General features: G+C 45.3%; 1 protein-coding gene across 7 annotated transcripts; it reads left to right on the forward strand.

Annotated features, from left to right (window-relative positions):
* Nucleotides 1-208: 208 nt before the first annotated feature.
* On the forward strand, nt 209-14,580 carry LOC128406769 (G-protein coupled receptor 83-like). 7 transcript variants are annotated; one of them, XR_008328619.1, is made up of 8 exons: nt 209-341; nt 701-1,032; nt 5,729-5,854; nt 7,029-7,162; nt 8,510-9,042; nt 10,764-10,852; nt 12,352-12,429; nt 13,498-14,580. XR_008328619.1 is itself a non-coding variant. In XM_053374443.1 (7 exons), the coding sequence occupies exons 1-6, from the start codon at nt 224-226 to the stop codon at nt 12,390-12,392; spliced, it is 1,326 nt and encodes a 441-aa protein (XP_053230418.1). In that variant the 5' UTR covers nt 209-223; the 3' UTR covers nt 12,393-12,429; nt 13,498-14,580. The 7 variants fall into 7 exon arrangements, 5 of the variants coding, with proteins under 5 accessions (XP_053230418.1, XP_053230417.1, XP_053230419.1 ...); XR_008328620.1 differs by having other exon boundaries at nt 10,767-10,852; XM_053374443.1 differs by lacking the exon at nt 10,764-10,852 and having other exon boundaries at nt 8,510-9,084.
* The last annotated feature ends 2,374 nt before the right edge of the window (nt 14,581-16,954 follow it).

Raw genomic sequence — 16,954 nt, forward strand, 5'->3', positions numbered from 1 at the left:
TATGCGAACATAAGAATGAAATAAAACAAAGACGTTGCAGTTTTGACCCCCGTATGGGACAGCTGCATTGCAGGGGGTTGGGGCCAGACGATCCTTCCAACTCAACAGGTCTTTATTCCACTTTCTTCTTCGCTCCTCGCGTGGAGCATTCAGCTGGATGAGTCTCTGTCTCTCTCTCTCTGGCCGAGCGAGGACTCCTCCTCCTCCTCCTCCTCCTCTTTCAATGCAATCGTCGCCGCCTCGCCTCCAGAAGGGAAATGGGAGGGAGGGAGGGGACAGTCAGCCCCCCCCCACTCCTAGTCCCCATTCCTTGACTGTTGACGGCTTCGTTGCGCGGCCAGGTACAGCAAGACTCTGGGCGCGCGTGGCGGACAGAGGGAGGAGCAGAGCGTGGTGGGGGTACTTTTAAGCAGGGGTAACAGCCCATCTCCGACCGGGTGGGGGGAGAGAGAAAGCAGATATAAGGCAGGCAGGCAGAGGCTGTCCAACGTCCCGGCGGCTCCCTCTGCCTCCGTAGCCGCAGCCGGGACGCAGCTGGCAACAGCTGGCTCGCAACTTTCCGGACCCCTCGCAAGAAAGCTTAGATCCGAATCCAATGGGCGCTGCAAGACCCTTGGCTTCTGACCAACTATGAGCCGGCAGCGGCCCTTCTGGCTGCCTCCGCCTCTCTTCCTCTCAAATCCCTTTTTCCGCAGCCAAGATGCCGAGAGCGAGAACAGCAGCGAAGACTTGTTTTCAGACTTCGAGGGCTTCGACAACGAGAGCTCCTTCTCCCTAGACGACTGGGACGTGGACGACCTAGACGGTTTCGACAGCGGCGCGCGCTACGAAGGGGCGTCCCAGAGCAGCAGGGTGAGAGCGCTGCTCATCATGGCCTACTCGGTCATCATCTGCATCTCGCTCTTCGGGAATCTGCTGGTCTGCCACGTGGTGGTGAAGAACAAGAAGATGCACACGGCCACCAGCCTCTTCATCGCCAACCTGGCCGTGGCGGACATCATGATCACCACCCTGAACACGCCCTTCACTTTGGTAAGAAATGGTCACTGGAAGGGAACGCTCCCCTATTCACCCAGCCAGCAAGTTGCAGTGAGCAAGAATAAGTTATGTAGCTCCTGGCTGCAGGCTTAGAATCATAAAGGGCATAGCACAAAAGGAAAAGGGATTGGGAGGGAAGAGGGGGGAAAACCTCCAATCCAGAGGCTAGCTCTGAGTTGCAAAGTTCTTATAAGTATTCAGTCTGGCAGGGAAGGGCAACACCAGCTGCATCTTCTCCAGCAGATGGATGAGACCAGGCTGGTTTCCCCCTCACCATGATGTTGCTCCTTGGGAAGAGTAATTCCTTTTGTAGATCTAAATCTGAACAAGCTAGCAGCAGCTGGGTCATCAGGTCTTAGAATCATTAGCCCACAGCATTTAGCATTGTGTTGGCTCCCAAACAGGGCTCAGTCCCAAGACAGGAGACAAAATAACAGGGGCAAGAGCTCCCCTGATGATATGCAGAGTTCCCTCCTCTTTCCAAGTGGCTGCTCCAAACTGCACACCAAATCTCTGTGCTGGTGCCAGCCTCCAGCAAAAAGCTCCGCATACCATGTGAAGCATATAAGAGTTAATCAATAATTTTTATCTGTCTGTGCAATTGCTCCAATTTAAGTCTCAAGGTTAAGCAAGTTTATCAGAAAGTATTGCAGCACCTTAAAGCTGATGAATGTACTGAACAGGCATAAAATTTTGTTTGTCTTTGCTGTTTTTGCAGGAATAGACTGACGGGGGGGGGGGAGGCACACCTCTATCCTAACCAGGAGTCAGTTTCCTTCTTTGAAAGCCTTTGGGGGCTCGCTCATACCCCTCTTTAAGAAACCCTACCCCAATCCCAGAAGCCAAAGGAGAACTGTCTAGTCCAGTGTTTCTCAAACTTGGGTCTCCAGCTGTTTTTGGACTACAACTCCCATCATCCCTGGCTAGCAGGGAATATGGAAATTGTAGTCCAGAAACAGCTGGAGACCCAAGTGTGGGAAACACTGGCCGTAGGGTTATTCAACAAGGAGTGAACAGCAAACTACATTTTAAAAAGAAAATAATAAAATAAAATCCCCCTCAGGACCCTTGCACCTCCCATCCTTCACAACTATGCCACTTTTTGAGAACTAAGCTCCAGCAGGCTCCTATTAAGTTTATTTACTTTCTATATTTATATCCTACCTTTCCTCCAAGGAGCCCAATGTGTGGACGGACGTCTTCCCATTTTATCCTCATAGCAACCCTGTGAGGTAGGTTAGGCTGAGAGACAGTGACTGGTCCCCAAAGTCCTAGCCCAGGTCTCCCAAGTCCTAGCCCAGGAAGCTAACAACCTTACCAACACTGGCTGTCTAGTTCTGGCTATGGTTCTCAATTTCTTATAATGTGTGCAGGCTGTGTATGTGTGTACTGGTTTTCAACTTCCTGCTGTAGTTTTATCTGCTGGCTGGGCACAGTGTGTCTGTCTATAAGAACGTAAGAACAGTTTGCCTATCTAGTCTAACATCCTGTTCTCACAGTGGCCAATCAGTTTCCTCCCCGGGAAAGGTGCAAGCAGGAGTTGAGCACAAGAGAAAACTCTTCCCTCTTGTGGTTTCCAGCAACTGGTATTCAGAAGCATTGCTGCCTCTGACTGCGGTGGCAGAGCATGGCCACTGATAGTAGCCATTGGCAGTCCTTCTCCATGAATTTGTCTAATCCTTTTCTAAAGATATCCATGTTGGGGGCCATCACTGCCTCCTGTGGGAGAGAGTTCCACAGTTTCACTATGTGCTGAGTGAATTATCTGCCCTGAATCTGCCAATGTTCAGCTTTGTTGGGTGTCCACGAGTTTTAGCATTATGATGAGAGAGGGAGAAAATCGTTCCTCTCTCCACTTTCTCCATGCCATGTGTAGTTTTATAAACTTCTATCATGTCGCCTCTTCCTCACTTTCTCTCTAAAAGAAAAAGTCCCTAACTCTCCATTCTAGTTGCTCTTTTTCTGAACCCTTTTCCAACTCTACAATATCCTTTTAGAGGTGAGGCGACCAGAACGGAACACAGTACTCTGTGGGGATCATTGGGGACTCTGATTTCTCCTTCTCTTCATTCAGAGAACTGTTATCTATTCCTGCTCTTTGCTTCCTGTGACTTAACCAATTCCTGACCCACAAGAGGACCTCTCCACACTAGCACAGTGTGCCAGAATGTCTTGGCTTATAGCGCCATCAGGGCAGGACTTTGGGGCAGAAGCCCTGGGTCATGCTCAGCAGAATGGGGGCGGGGGGGAGGAGAGCAGATGCAGTTGGACTGACTTGCCACATGTTTGGTGTGAGTGAAGTTACACACATTTAAAAAGCCACCCACCCATCATATGACCATTAAGTCCTGAGTCTAAAATTACCAAAGTGCATTTCTAGGGTGTGCTTAAGCTTCTGTGTATTTTAAACCTTTTAAACTTCTGCAAATGCTATTATTTTGGAATGCCGTGTATAGTCATGTACAGCCTCCAACTGTGAGAGAGTATGATTTCACAGGGGAATAAGAGGGAAGGTGTACATTTATTATTTATTTATTTATTTATTTATTTATTTATTTATTTACATTTCTCTCCCAACTTTCCTCCCAAGGAGCTCAAGGTAGCATAAATGCCGTCATTCCTTTCCATGCTATCTTTGGAACAACCCTGTGAGGTAGGCTAAACCAAAAGAAAGTGACTAGCTCAAGGTCACATCTAGTGAGCTTCATGGCAGAGTGGGGATTCGAACCCTGGTCTCCCAGGTCTTAGTGCAGCACTCAAACCGCTACACCAGCACTGGCTGCTTCTGGTAATAAGCATTTGGAGTTTTTGTTCCTGATCCAGCAGAGACTTGCTCTGTTCTCTACTGGACCACCACCATTTGTGCACAAAGTTAAAACTCCCCCCAGTATTGGGGCAAAGGAGAACGTATACCATTCACATCTCTAGAAAATGAAGAAACTTCCTGTCCCTTCTCAGTGCAACAAAAATGGTGCTCAGTTCTTTCAATCAGTTTTCAGTAATGATATATTTATCCCACACTTCCTCCAAAGAGCAGAGGGTAACATACATAAGTCCCCCCCCCCTTTTTCTTTTTAAAAATAATCCTCACAACAGACCTGTGAGGTAGGTTAGGTGGGAGAGATTGAAGGACTGTTGCTCCAGGTAAAGCATCTTCCTTGCAAGCAGACGGTCCCAAGTTCCATCCCCAGCATGGCCAGGTAAGGGTAGGAGAGACTATCTCTGGAAACCTGGAAAGCCGCTGCTGGTCTATGTATACAGTACTGAGGCAGATGGACCGATGGTCTAACTTCATCCATAATTTAAAATATATAAAAAATTTAAACCACTACAGAATAAATTAAAACAAATTAAAACTTTCTAATCATCTGGATAAGCTTGTCTAAATAAGAATGTCTTCAGCAGGCACCGAAGAGAGTACAGTGAAGGCACATGTCTGATATCAACTGCAGATCTAACCCTAAATCACATATTCACCACCACCCACTCTCCTTATTTAAAGTACTTTAGCTTGATACTGGGCTTGGGGAGGTATGCAGATAGATGACTCTTCTCTGACAGCTCCTGAAACAGCTCCTGACCGAACAGAAGAAACTGGTTGTTGTCCCCGTCCCCCAAAGTAATGTTAGTCTGGGAAATGTTTTGGAAACACAGTGTACAATCCACTGGGAAAATCTCTTGTACCATCCCAAATGGATTGTGGCCCCATTTTCTCACAGACACTTTTACAATTGGCCTCAGGGCCAGTCCACCCATGAGTCAAAGTGAGGTGAGTGTCTCAGGTGGCAGAATCCCCAGGGGCAGCAGATCCCGATGCTGATCTTTATTCCCCTCTTGTTCCTGATGTAGATCTTCACTTATCCCTTCTTCCATGGCAGTAAGCAGGGTGCTGTTTTGTACTTCATTTGAGGTGCCCAGAAGTCTTGGGCTGGCCTTGGTTGGTGTGGTGAAAGTCTTCTGCCCTTGTTTACAACAATTCATGCAGTTCAATGGGAATTGTACCCTAAAAGGGAAGCTTTGGTAACTTGTTTTCAAATTTGCACCTGGTGTGTGTGTGTTGATGGGGGGTTGTATGACAGGTTCACCTGTCTGCCAATCTATCCCACTATACAATGCTCTTGTAAGGATACACTGAAGAGGAACTATGAATCCTGTGTTCCTTGGTCTGACGAAGTGGCTAGAGTTTGGGGCTAAGACATGGGTTCAAATCTCCACTCAGCCATGAAGCTTTCACTGGGTAACCTTGGGGGCTAGTCACACTGCCTATCAGCCTAACCTATCACATGGGGTTGCTTTGGAGATTAAATGAGGAGGAGGCCTCTGAAAGCCCCTGGAGCTCACTGGAGGAAAAGGTGAGATATAAATGCAATAAAACAAACATACAAACAAGTAAACAACTAGGAGTGCTTCCACATGGGTGTCTACTGTGGGATGTGTCTGCAGACATGCAAATATTTTGTACACCCACATGGTGTCTCTATTACCCCCCTCCAAAATAATAATAATAATAATCCAGGTTTGCCCTTTCTAGTAAGATTCTGATAATGTGAAAAAACATTTTGCCAGCAACCCATTTACGATATCTGAATGATCCTTTATGATATTAAGCTCCTGTTTGGGGGAGGGGGGAACCCCTTCACTTTAACCCACATTTGGGATGATTTAAAAACTGCCTGCTATACTTTTCTAGGTCCGATTTGTTAGCAGAACCTGGGTTTTTGGAAAGCAGATGTGCCACGTGAGCCGGTTCGTTCAATATTGCTCTGTCCATGTTTCTGTGCTGACTCTGACAGCTATTGCTCTGGACCGCCATCAGGTAGAGTATCGTTTTTTTAAATCCCAATACTTTACAAAGAGAATACGAAATCTGCACCAAGAGAATGCAGATTCCACAATCAGAATTAATAATGCACTTTAAAAGCTGGGAGAAACAGAATGGCCTGCTAATGGCAGGTAAGAGGGAACACTGAACATTGCTTGGGCAGGTGGGTGGGACACTGGAACAGTCTATGTCAGCCTGTGCTGGCATTCCAAGACAAGTGTATAAAGGCATTTTCACATATCAACTGACAGCCAGTTTTTCTGGTGTTTCCCGAGAATGTCATTCAAACATAACACTGGAATGGGCTAATGTTGTTTTTTAAATGGGCCTCAGATTTGACCAATAATGGCTACCAACCTTGATTGCTTAAAAAGAGGATTAGACAAATTCATGGAATAACTACTGGCTATAATGGCTATGCCCTGGCTCCAGCGTCAGAGGCAGCAACGCTTCTGAATACTACTTGATAGAGCTGGAACAGAGAGCTGTTCCTGTGCTCAAATCCTGCTTGTGGGTTTCCCACAGGTATCTGGGTGGCCAGTAAGATAACCGGATACTGGTACAGATGAGCCACGGCCCTGATCTAGTAGGCTCTTCATTTGTCCTTATGTTCATGAAATAATATACTAAGCAAATTCAAAGTGGGAGCAAGTAAACATCACTCGCGCCCTGAAAGGGAGAAGCACTTGTGCCCATATCTGCAATAACCCTGCCACCGCCAACCTCAGTTGCAAGAGACCATTTTCAGCAGCTTGCAAGACCTTTTGCAAAAACAAACAAAGCCTCTTTTCGCCTCTGTTTTGACTCAGCCCACTTTATTACATGAGGTTGAGTCCTATTGATCTCCATAAGACATAGGAATATGTTTGTGAGTCAAGGCCTGTACAGTGGTACCTCAGGTTAAGTACTTAATTTGTTCTGGAGGTCCGTTCTTAACCTGAAACTGTCCTTAACCTGAAGCACCACTTTAGCTAATGGGGCCTCCTGCTGCTGCCGCGCTGCCGGAGCACGATTTCTGTTCTCATCCTGAAGCAAAGTTCTTAACCCGAGGTACAATTTCTGGGTTAGTGGAGTCTGTAACCTGAAGCGTATGTAACCTGAAGCGTATGTAACCCGAGGTACCACTGTATGAGGATTTACAACCTTATTCATTCTGTGACTTCCTTAGGTCATCGTGCATCCACTGAGGCCTCGAATGTCCATCGTGAAAGGAAGGATCTGCATTGCTGTCATCTGGTTAATGGCAAGCTGTTTCTCCCTGCCCCATGCCATCTACCAGAAGCTGATGTGGCTTTCTATGGGGTAAGAGGAATAAAAAAGACACATCATTAAAAGGGGCACCCGCTGCATTATTTGTCGCTGCAAATATTACAAATGATGCCTGGAGAGATGGGAAGGTACTGCAGAGGAAATTTATTTGAAGGGTTCAGCTCTGACAATGCTGCTGCTGTCTTTTAGCTGCTTCTTTAGGTGTCCATGCTCTACTTGGGAAACATTCAAACCATACCTTTAAAGCACTATGATACCACTTAAACAGTCATGGCTTTCCCTAAAGATTTATGGGACTTGGAGTTTGTTTAAGGGTGCTGAGAGTTGTGATGAGACCCCTGTTCCCCTCACAGAATTGCAGTTCTCAGAGTGGTTTAACAGCCGATCCTTCTTCACAGGGAACTCTGGTACTGTAGCTCTGTGAAGGGAATAGAGGGTTTCCTAACAATACACAGTGCCCTAAAACAAAACAAAACAAAACAAAATTACAGCTCCCGGGATTCTCCGGCGGAAGCCATGACTGTTTTAAATGTTATGTTGTGAAGGTGGCCTTGGTGTTCCCCAGAACTGCTTCCCTCCCTCCATACAAAGGCTGATAGACCTTTAAAAAAAAACCCTTCTAAGTTGCTTCCAAAGTTCTCCACTTCCCCTTAGCTTAGAAAGAGACCACACATTTGGTAAGTTAAAAATGGCTTCCTTACAAACTCTTCAAAATGCCATATTCCACCAGCAGCAAGAAAAGACCAGCAGTACGATTTACTTCAAAATTGGCAAATATTTATCAATAACTATTTGTATAAAACACAAAAATGGCTTGCGTAAGCAATGCAATCTAGGCTTGGAATATCCAAATTAGACCACCTTACTGGTAGGGTTCTCATAGTGGAAGAGAAGAGAACAGAGAGTTTGGTAACCCTTCCTCCCAAGGTGAGGAGATGTGACCTAGTAAAGCCTGGCAGCACAGCTTCCTTTATGGTCTTAACCCCTTCATGCATTAATTAGGGTTAAGCATGGTGGTTATATGATGCTAGATTTTATCACACAGTCCGTCCCCGTCCCCCTGCAACTCCAACAGGTTTGGGATGAGAGGGCTGTTTTGTCTGTCTAGCCCAACTTATCCCATGCAAGATGGAAACCTGTTTCTCACCTTTTGCCTGAAACCTCATAATACCTCTGTTAACAAACTGCAGCTCCCAAAATTCTCTGGGGAAAGCCATGAATGGTTGTAGTAGTATCATAGCACTAAAAATGGATGGTGTGAACATGGGCCTAGCTTGCCTAGTCTACACCAGTCTGGTGGCCTCCTGTTGATTTGGGCTACAACTCCCATCAGTATTGTCTACTCTTCAGGGAGGAATTTGTTCTTCTTCTGTATTCCAGAAACAGAACGATTCGTGTGGTCTGCCTCCCAAGCTTCCCCCCTCCAAAAGATCTTTATTGGAAGTACCTGGATTTGACCACCTTCTTTCTCCTGTATCTCCTGCCCCTGTCGGTAATCTCCATCGCTTACACAGTGGTTGCCAAGAAAATCTGGATGCGGAACGCCATTGGTGATGTGACCATGGAGCAGTACTATGCCCACCAGAGGAAGAAGAAGATGACTCTGAAGATGCTGATGGTGGTCGTGCTGGTCTTCGCTGTCTGCTGGTTCCCGTTAAATTGCTACTTAGTCCTCATGTCTAGCAAGGCCATCCAGAGCAACAACATCCTTTACTTCGCTTTCCATTGGTTCGCCATGAGCAGCACCTGCTACAACCCTTTCATCTACTGCTGGCTGAATGAGAACTTCCGCTCGGAGTTCAAGTCCCTGCTGCGTATGCGCTGGAGGAAGAGGGCCACTGGAAATCACACCCTGCAGTTAATAATGGCCCCTTTCAGGCACACCTGCAGTGAGAATTGCTCCTGCAAGCAAGGTACCATTTCAGCAAACAAGAGGTGCATCCCACAGGAATTTGGTATGGACAGAGATATCCAATGTCCAGCCAATAATAATGGGTAGATGCATCTCTGGATCAGCCTGGTGCCCCCCAGATATTTTGGGCTACAACTCCTATCAGCGTGTTGCCTGGGGCTGAAGGGAGCTGTGCTGCAAAACTACTTTGGGGGCACCAGGCTGATGAAGGCTGCTCTGGGAGAATGAATGGGTTCAGAGGGCTCCCACAGCATTGTGTATGGAGCTAGCCAGCCAGTACAACTCTGGGATATCAGCAGCTCCATACACAGATGCATGGACTGTTCAGGCATTTGAGAAACAGAGGCATTATTGGTTTTTGGCCTGAACTTAGTCAATGCACTCTTGCACAAATCAGTCACAGCTTTAGGGTGCAGCTCTCCAGGAAAGATGTGGTGATTTTAGTAGAAGGCAGGCATGGCCAAACTTGGCCCTCCAGATGTTTTGGGACTACAGTTCCCATCATCCCTGACCACTGGTCCTGTTAGCTAGGGATGATGGGAGTTGTAGTCCCAAAACACCTGGAGGGCCAAGTTTGGCCATGCCTGGTAGAAGGGATCATTCTCACAAAGCACTTCTGATTGTGGCACAGAAGCTACCATTAGGACTGAGGCTTCATTTTCAATCACAGGTTTGAAGGTCCCAGTCAGTAAATTGATGTAGAATGTATTTCCTTAGTGCCTCGCTTGCAGGCCCAGCTACAGATGTTTTGCCACCTTAGGCTAAACAGAAAATGAAGTGCCTGGAGGTGGCATGGGGGAAGCCCCTGTACAGTGAAGGGGGAGGGGGAGAAAAGACGCCACAGAGCAACAGGCAGTGGAGGTGGGTGGATAGTGGTGATGAGGATAACAAGTGCAGGAGGCTGCAAGCAGTGTGCTCCTCAGGGCCCAGATCTGCCGCCCCTCCTAGCGACCCCCAGCGTGCCACCTGAGGCAACTGCCTCACCGCAGCTTGTGGTGCCTCAGTTGCCACCTGACACCGGTGCATGTTTTGAAAGTATTTCCTGGGCTATTATCTGCGCACAGGAATGCATGCACACAAAAAGCAGCACTGGTGCATTTTGGACCAAAGAAGGATAGTTTCACCCCTCCTGAAAAGCAAAAAGCTCTGGTTTGGATCCAGCTTACATTTTGGTCATCAGGAGGAGAGAGATTGTGAGAGATGAAGGCATACACTCCAACATTTTTGTCCCCAAAATAGGGAAGTCAGGAGAGGCACACCTTCTGGTCCAGTGCTCTGGGGATCATCAGCAGGATCATGCCAGAGCATCTTCTGGCCCAGCACTCTGGCACGAACCTGCTGACTGACGCCAGAGTGTCTTTAGGTTTGGCGCTCTGGTGTGAGTACTTGCATCAGCGTGTTGGACCAAAAAAAGAGGACATTCCGGGATCCAAACAGAAGCCAGAATTGACTTCTGTGATCTGGGATGTCCTGCTTAAAGTGGGACACTTGTGGGTATGAGAAGGTCCTACATGCATCTTTTCCTCTTAAACATTGGGACCTTCAGCAGACCCTCCCTTGTTGAGGCCTGGGAACATGTTCTTTCTATACTTTGGAGATGGAACATTTTTCCTTTGGAGAGGAAATCCAGTTTGTCAAATTTTGTCAAGTTATCAAATTTTGGCCTGTGCTTAAATGGCAAGATGCTAAACAGATCTTTGGTGAACAGGCAACTTATTTCAGTAGGAACCAAGAGGGTGAATTTGACTGATGGTCGACGTTATGATGGAATGCCCATAATTCAGGATAAACCTGGTCTTCGAACCAACAAGGTGTGTGTTCAGTAATCTAGGCTGCATGGAGGCATCTTCACAATGCTGTAGAAGAGATTGGTTGTTTGTATCTGGAAGGGGTGCAGGGAAACTGAATCTATCACTTCATCCTTTTCCCTTAACAGCTGGTAAGTGTGATTTCTGATTCTGGAAGAAGCCTCTATTTCTTAATGTATAGGGGAGAAGAAACCATGGATGACACCCCTGTTTACATGCATGGTTCTTCATCAAGCCTGAAATTCACAGGAGTTGCCATCAGGATATTCTGTGCCTGCTACACTGTAGATAGTTTGGATCATCCAACTAGCTCATGAAACGGGGTACATGTCATATACAAGTTTGTGCCCTGTTTTGTGTGCCTACTGGAAGGCCCCAAAATAAACCAGTCACTACAAGTGTATGATAAACAACAAAAATGTGAGCATTTGGAACTTTCCCCATAATTGCATTTCCATGCTTGAAAGTGCTTAACCTGTTGAATTGCTGCTTGCCACACAGCTGTTAAAGGTACAAGAACCCTGCTTTCTCCCAGTGCCAACCCTAAACCATGCCCTGTACATACATCAAAGTAAGTCCCATTGATCACGGAGACTTATTGCTGAGTAGACATGTTTACCATTCTATTGTTTGTTAACTATATAGTGAATTTTTAAGAGTGACTGGACTTCAGCTCCTGCATAGTTGGAGATAAGCCTATGCCCTTTTTCTGGACAAAGTTTTCACATTTTGCTTTTGCCATTTCAGGGAAGAGCGGTTCTTTGACCTTCACTTGCACTCATTGTGTGTAATAGTATTTGCAGGAAATATCTTCTAAGGTGTACTGTATCTGAATCCACTGCAGAAAAGATGCATCCTGTTTTTCTAGGAAAAAAGAAGGGCAGAGAAGAGAGAGAGAGCAAAGGACTGGGGAAAGAAATGAGACCAGGGCAGGAAAAGTGGATGAAAGCGGAGAACTAAAGAGCAGCTCTTTAGGGGCCCAAACAACTCACTCATCAGTAACAACTCTTGACTTTACTCATCAGCTGAAAACACTACCAGGCAGGCTCATTTCACAGAAATCGTTTAGAAGGGCACCTAAACATTTTGCTTTATAACTTTCATTCTAGTAGACTAGAGACTTACTTTGAAAAAGAAAAATGGAAGCCCCAGGGGCTGTGTATTTGGTACACTAGTGTGCCCTATACCAACCTCTAGGTGGTGCTTCTGCACATACTATCTTTGCGCACATATGCTCCCTTGCTGGATGAAGGCACAAGTTTGTGGATAGATCAATGGTTTTCTGTTAACCCTTGCAGAAAGTTAGACCTTACTCTGTGGCTCATCACTTTTGCTAACTGTCATCCTTTCCTAAATAAGATTAAAGTAGTTTCAGAGAAAGAAATCTTATTTGCTTCCGCCCCCTTTTTTTTTTACTTCCATCTGTCTGGTTTGCAGGAACGAGAATGGCTGTTGTTTTATGCTTATATATTTGTTTGAAGCATTTTTACCTTACTCTTCAGGCAAAAGAAGACCCCTCAGGATAGTTTGCAAAGATCAGTAATAAGACAACTCCTGCCCTCAGACTTGCAGCCTAAAAGGTACAGCATAAAAGGAAAAGCGGTTGGGGAAGAGGAAGAGGAAGGGAGGGAAAGCAACACTTGGGGTACTAGTTCTAAAATACCTTTTTTTTTAAAGAAAAAGTCTAGCTGGGATGGAGACAGTTCAGAGAGAGGAGGAGAGGGTCCTTCAGCTGAGCTGGTGAAGTGGCTCTGCCCTCTGCTTCAACCTGAGGAAATGGTTGCTGGTGGTGTCCCCAACTGTCTCATGTTGTTTTAAATAGTTTTGAATGTTGTATTGTTATGCTGCAACCTGCCCTAGGACCATAGAGTGAAGGGCAGGTAATCAATTAATGATGATGATGATGTTCAAATCATGTTCAGTACAGGGAGACCTGTTGCAAGCTCTAGGATTTGCAGTCAGTTCAAGTGGTTTACTGACAAAGAACTGACAAAATTTTGAAACCACAGTAGCATACATAACATACTTTAAATATTATATTTAATATGCAATATATATATCTATAAAGAGTTAGTTCCATGATTTTAAAGAGTCAGTTGTAGAACGAACATTTTTGTGAATGGAACACAAAATACAATAAGATTTGAACATTAGGGGGGAAATCCAGTATTTCAGAGCCAGCCAGTGCAAGGCATTGCAAAAGATCACAGAATTCTGGGCACTGTGAAATTCACTTCATAAATAGCTCAGGTAGAAATTTGCAGTTGAAATTTGCTACTTTTTCAAATTAATGAGTCAAATTAGCAACACTAATCTGGCATTTTAAATGTATGAAAATGAGTAACTGTTCAAACAAAACATGATTCATTATCACTCATGAAGCAGAAATTGATTGGTATAAGACCATGATATTCCAAGTATGCGCCAGATATTATTCCTGTTCCAAAAAACCCCAAAGTAATTGCAGTTAGTATGAAATAATATAATTTGGTGAGTCCCATCTTACCATGTGCACAAGTTTAATCATATCCAGGGCATCTCTTCTCAGAGATCTGTTAACAGAATTAGTAAAATACAAACTAATCTGGAAAACAAACTCATAAAGATGTAACTCTTTATCAGGTGCATAATTTTCTTTATTTCTTTAGGTGCTGGAATGGAAACCACAGATATGTCGATTGATCTCACCACCACTTCTGTAGTGCTGCAACACTGGCCACCACACTCCAAAAAAATTAAGAACCCAATCTTCTTTTTTCAAAACACAGCTGTCTCCTACCAACAGGTGTCTTTAACAGCATTGAAACACACAAGTTCTCATTAGGTGAGCAGAGGGCTGATGCCACAGACCTAGCGGCGGATCTACACTTGTCATTTACAACTTTAAAAAGTATTATTGAAATGTAACACCAGAGGGTGCTGCAGAGCAGCAAGCCATCAGCAAAGAGAAACTGCCATTAAATGTTATAGAATGTTATTTTAAATAATGTTTAGATGATCAATGTAGATCCAGCGCTAGAACCCCACCCCAGCTGATGCTCTTGTCTAGAAGATCTTAGATCAGTGGTTCGCTTGGGGTGGTTGGATTACCTAGGGGGTGCCAAGAGGCAAGGGAACAGCACACAGTCAGTGTAGGTGGGTCACTCTGAGCGCATTGATTGCTTCTTTACGATTGACCAGGCTAGAGTCTAGAGTGAAACACCACCCTTGCTTTTAGCTTAAAGCTCTACTGCTCTTGTGGCTTCCAAAGCTATTTTGTTTGGTCACTTTTGTATGTACGATTCTTGCTGCTACAAGATAGCCAATTATTGGTAATAGTTATTTATTTTCTTATAAACTAGTTACCGTGCATATGTGCAAGGTGAAGGTTTGTGTGTGTTTGGTAAGGAGTAATATATAAACATTTTGTGCTATAGATTTCCTTCGTCATGCTTTTGTTGGTAACAATGCATAGAAATATTTCTCATGAAATATTCATTGCTGCATATTCTTGTTTTAGCCTCAAGAATAGATCAGAGCATATATTTGTGTTGTGTTACAAACTTATGATTGTAAGCCCATCCATCATATTAAGAATTTACTGAAGTTGTGAAGTAGTTACTAAATGTTGTATCTAAAGACTCTTGCTAAATGACAATCAGGCTCTGAAAAGCTGTTATCACTGGATCAAGTTAATCAATATTGTGAAATTGTTTTTAATTGGATCGTGAATAAATGTGCAATTGAATTTTTTGGTGTCATTATCTTCCTTAGTGTGTTGTGCAATCCACAAAACTCTAGATGCTATTTTGATGTCATTGAGTTCCCTTTGTAAAGAGTTGGTCCCCAGGTCAGCAGCATCCCAGATTCTGACCTTGAGATTTGAGGGCCCAAACCTGAGACCAGTCCAGACACTCTCCACTCCTGTCTCTCAACATTCCAGTCTCCCTCAGTCAATTTTTGTCCTTGTTGTCTTTGACTCACTTGAGAAGAACAAAAGGCCAACCAGGAGTTGCTGAAGGTGGTAGAGGCAGCAGGGTTCGGCTCCTGTTGCTGCTCTTCACGTGCTCAGCTTACTTCTGCAGCCCTACCCCTTGCACCAGGTACACATGCACACTCACAACCCTCTCCTCCTCTTGAGCCCGCCCAGTCAGTCTGACATCAATACCAGGGAAGATTCTGGAGCAGATCATTAAGCAAACAGTCTGTGAGCACCTAGAAAGGAATGCTGTGATCACCAATAGTCAGCATGGATTTCTGAAAAATAAGTCATGTCAGACTAACCTGATCTCGTTTTTTGACAGAATTACAACCCTGGTAGATGAAGGGGACGCAGTGGATGTAGCCTACCTTGATTTCAGCAAGGCATTTGACAAGGTGCCCCATGATATTCTTGTAAAGAAGCTGGTAAAATGCGGTCTTGACTATGCTACTACTCAGTGGATTTGTAACTGGCTGACTGACCGAACCCAAAGGGTGCTCATGAATGGTTCCTCTTCATCCTGGAGAAGAGTGACTAGTGGGGTGCCACAGGGTTCAGTCTTGGGCCCGGTCTTATTCAACATCTTTATCAATGACTTGGATGATGAACTCAAGGGCATCCTGATCAAATTTGCAGATGACACCAAGCTGGGAGGGGTGGCTAACACCCCAGAGGACAGGATCACACTTCAAAACGACCTTGACAGATTGGAGAACTGGGCCAAAACAAACAAGATGAATTTTAACAGGGAGAAATGTAAAGTATTGCACTTGGGCAAAAAAAATGAGAGGCACAAATACAAGTTGGGTGACACCTGGCTTGAGAGCAGTACATGTGAAAAGGATCTAGGAGTCTTGGTTGACCACAAACTTGACATGAGCCAACAGTGTGACGTGGCAGCTAAAAAAGCCAATGCAATTCTGGGCTGCATCAATAGGAGTATAGCATCTAGATCAAGGGAAGTAATAGTGCCACTGTATTCTGCTCTGGTCAGACCTCACCTGGAGTACTGTGTCCAGTTCTGGGCACCACAGTTCAAGAAGGACACTGACAAACTGGAACGTGTCCAGAGAGGGCAACCAAAATGGTCAAAGGCCTGGAAACGATGCCTTATGAGGAACGGCTAAGGGAGCTGGGCATGTTTAGCCTGGAGAAGAGGAGGTTAAGGGGTGATATGATAGCCATGTTCAAATATATAAAAGGATGTCACATAGAGGAGGGAGAAAGGTTGTTTTCTGCTGCTCCAGAGAAGCGGACACGGAGCAATGGATCCAAACTACAAGAAAGAAGATTCCACCTAAACATTAGGAAGAACTTCCTGACAGTAAGAGCTGTTTGACAGTGGAATTTGCTGCCAAGGAGTGTGGTGGAGTCTCCTTCTTTGGAGGTCTTTAAGCAGAGGCTTGACAACCATATGTCAGGAATGCTCTGATGGTGTTTCCTGCTTGGCAGGGGGTTGGACTCGATGGCCCTATGATTCTAGGATTCAGTTCTTTTTCTTCTTCTGTGTTCCCTCCCATCACTAAGCCTTGGAAGTGGAGGTTTATTGAGAGAGGGTGAGGGCAGGATCCCCTTCTCACAATAACTGCTATAATTTGTAGCCAGCTCCTGCCAAACTGAAGCTCACAAGCTGCCCACACAGTCTTGTAATTAATAAATAAAAATCCAGGAGTTCTCACTCACAGGGTGGGTCTGGCAACCTAAGCTGCACCAAGTAGAACCTGGAACTTCCCCTGCCATTTCTTTGAGGAATAATCTTATTGCAAGATGTATTTATTTGGGAGCAGGGAAAGCTGATGGTTCATATTTACCTGCTGAAGCCCCCTTCCAGAATGGGGGTCTCACTGGCTAGTCCTTCCTGGGATGTGGGTGACGCTGTGGTCTAAAACACCTAGCCTCTTGGGCTTCCTGATCAGAAGGTCGGGGGTTTGAATCCACACGATGAAGTGAGCTCCCATTGCTCTGTCCCAGATCCTGCCAACCTAGCAGCTCGAAAGCATGCCAGTGCAAGTAGATAAATAGGTACCACTGTGTGGGGGAAAGTAAATGGCATTTTTGTGCGCTCTGGCTTCTGTCACAGTGTTCTGTTGCACCAGAAGCAATTTAGTCCTGCTGGCCACATGACCCGGAAAGCTGTCTATGGA

The sequence above is a fragment of the Podarcis raffonei genome, chromosome Z (genome assembly GCF_027172205.1).
Source record: "Podarcis raffonei isolate rPodRaf1 chromosome Z, rPodRaf1.pri, whole genome shotgun sequence".
Lineage (NCBI taxonomy): Eukaryota > Metazoa > Chordata > Lepidosauria > Squamata > Lacertidae > Podarcis > Podarcis raffonei.

What these genes read in the sequence shown, in the direction of transcription:
- LOC128406769 (XM_053374442.1), top strand. Translation starts at nt 224, where the DNA reads ATGCAATCGTCGCCGCCTCGCCTCCAGAAGGGAAATGGGAGGGAGGGA. An exon ending in TGAACACGCCCTTCACTTTG is followed by an intron (nt 1,033 to 5,728) that starts GTAAGAAATGGT and finishes ATACTTTTCTAG; the next exon opens with GTCCGATTTGTTAGCAGAAC. An exon ending in ACCATTTCAGCAAACAAGAG is followed by an intron (nt 9,065 to 12,351) that starts GTGCATCCCACA and finishes CTTACTCTTCAG; the next exon opens with GCAAAAGAAGACCCCTCAGG.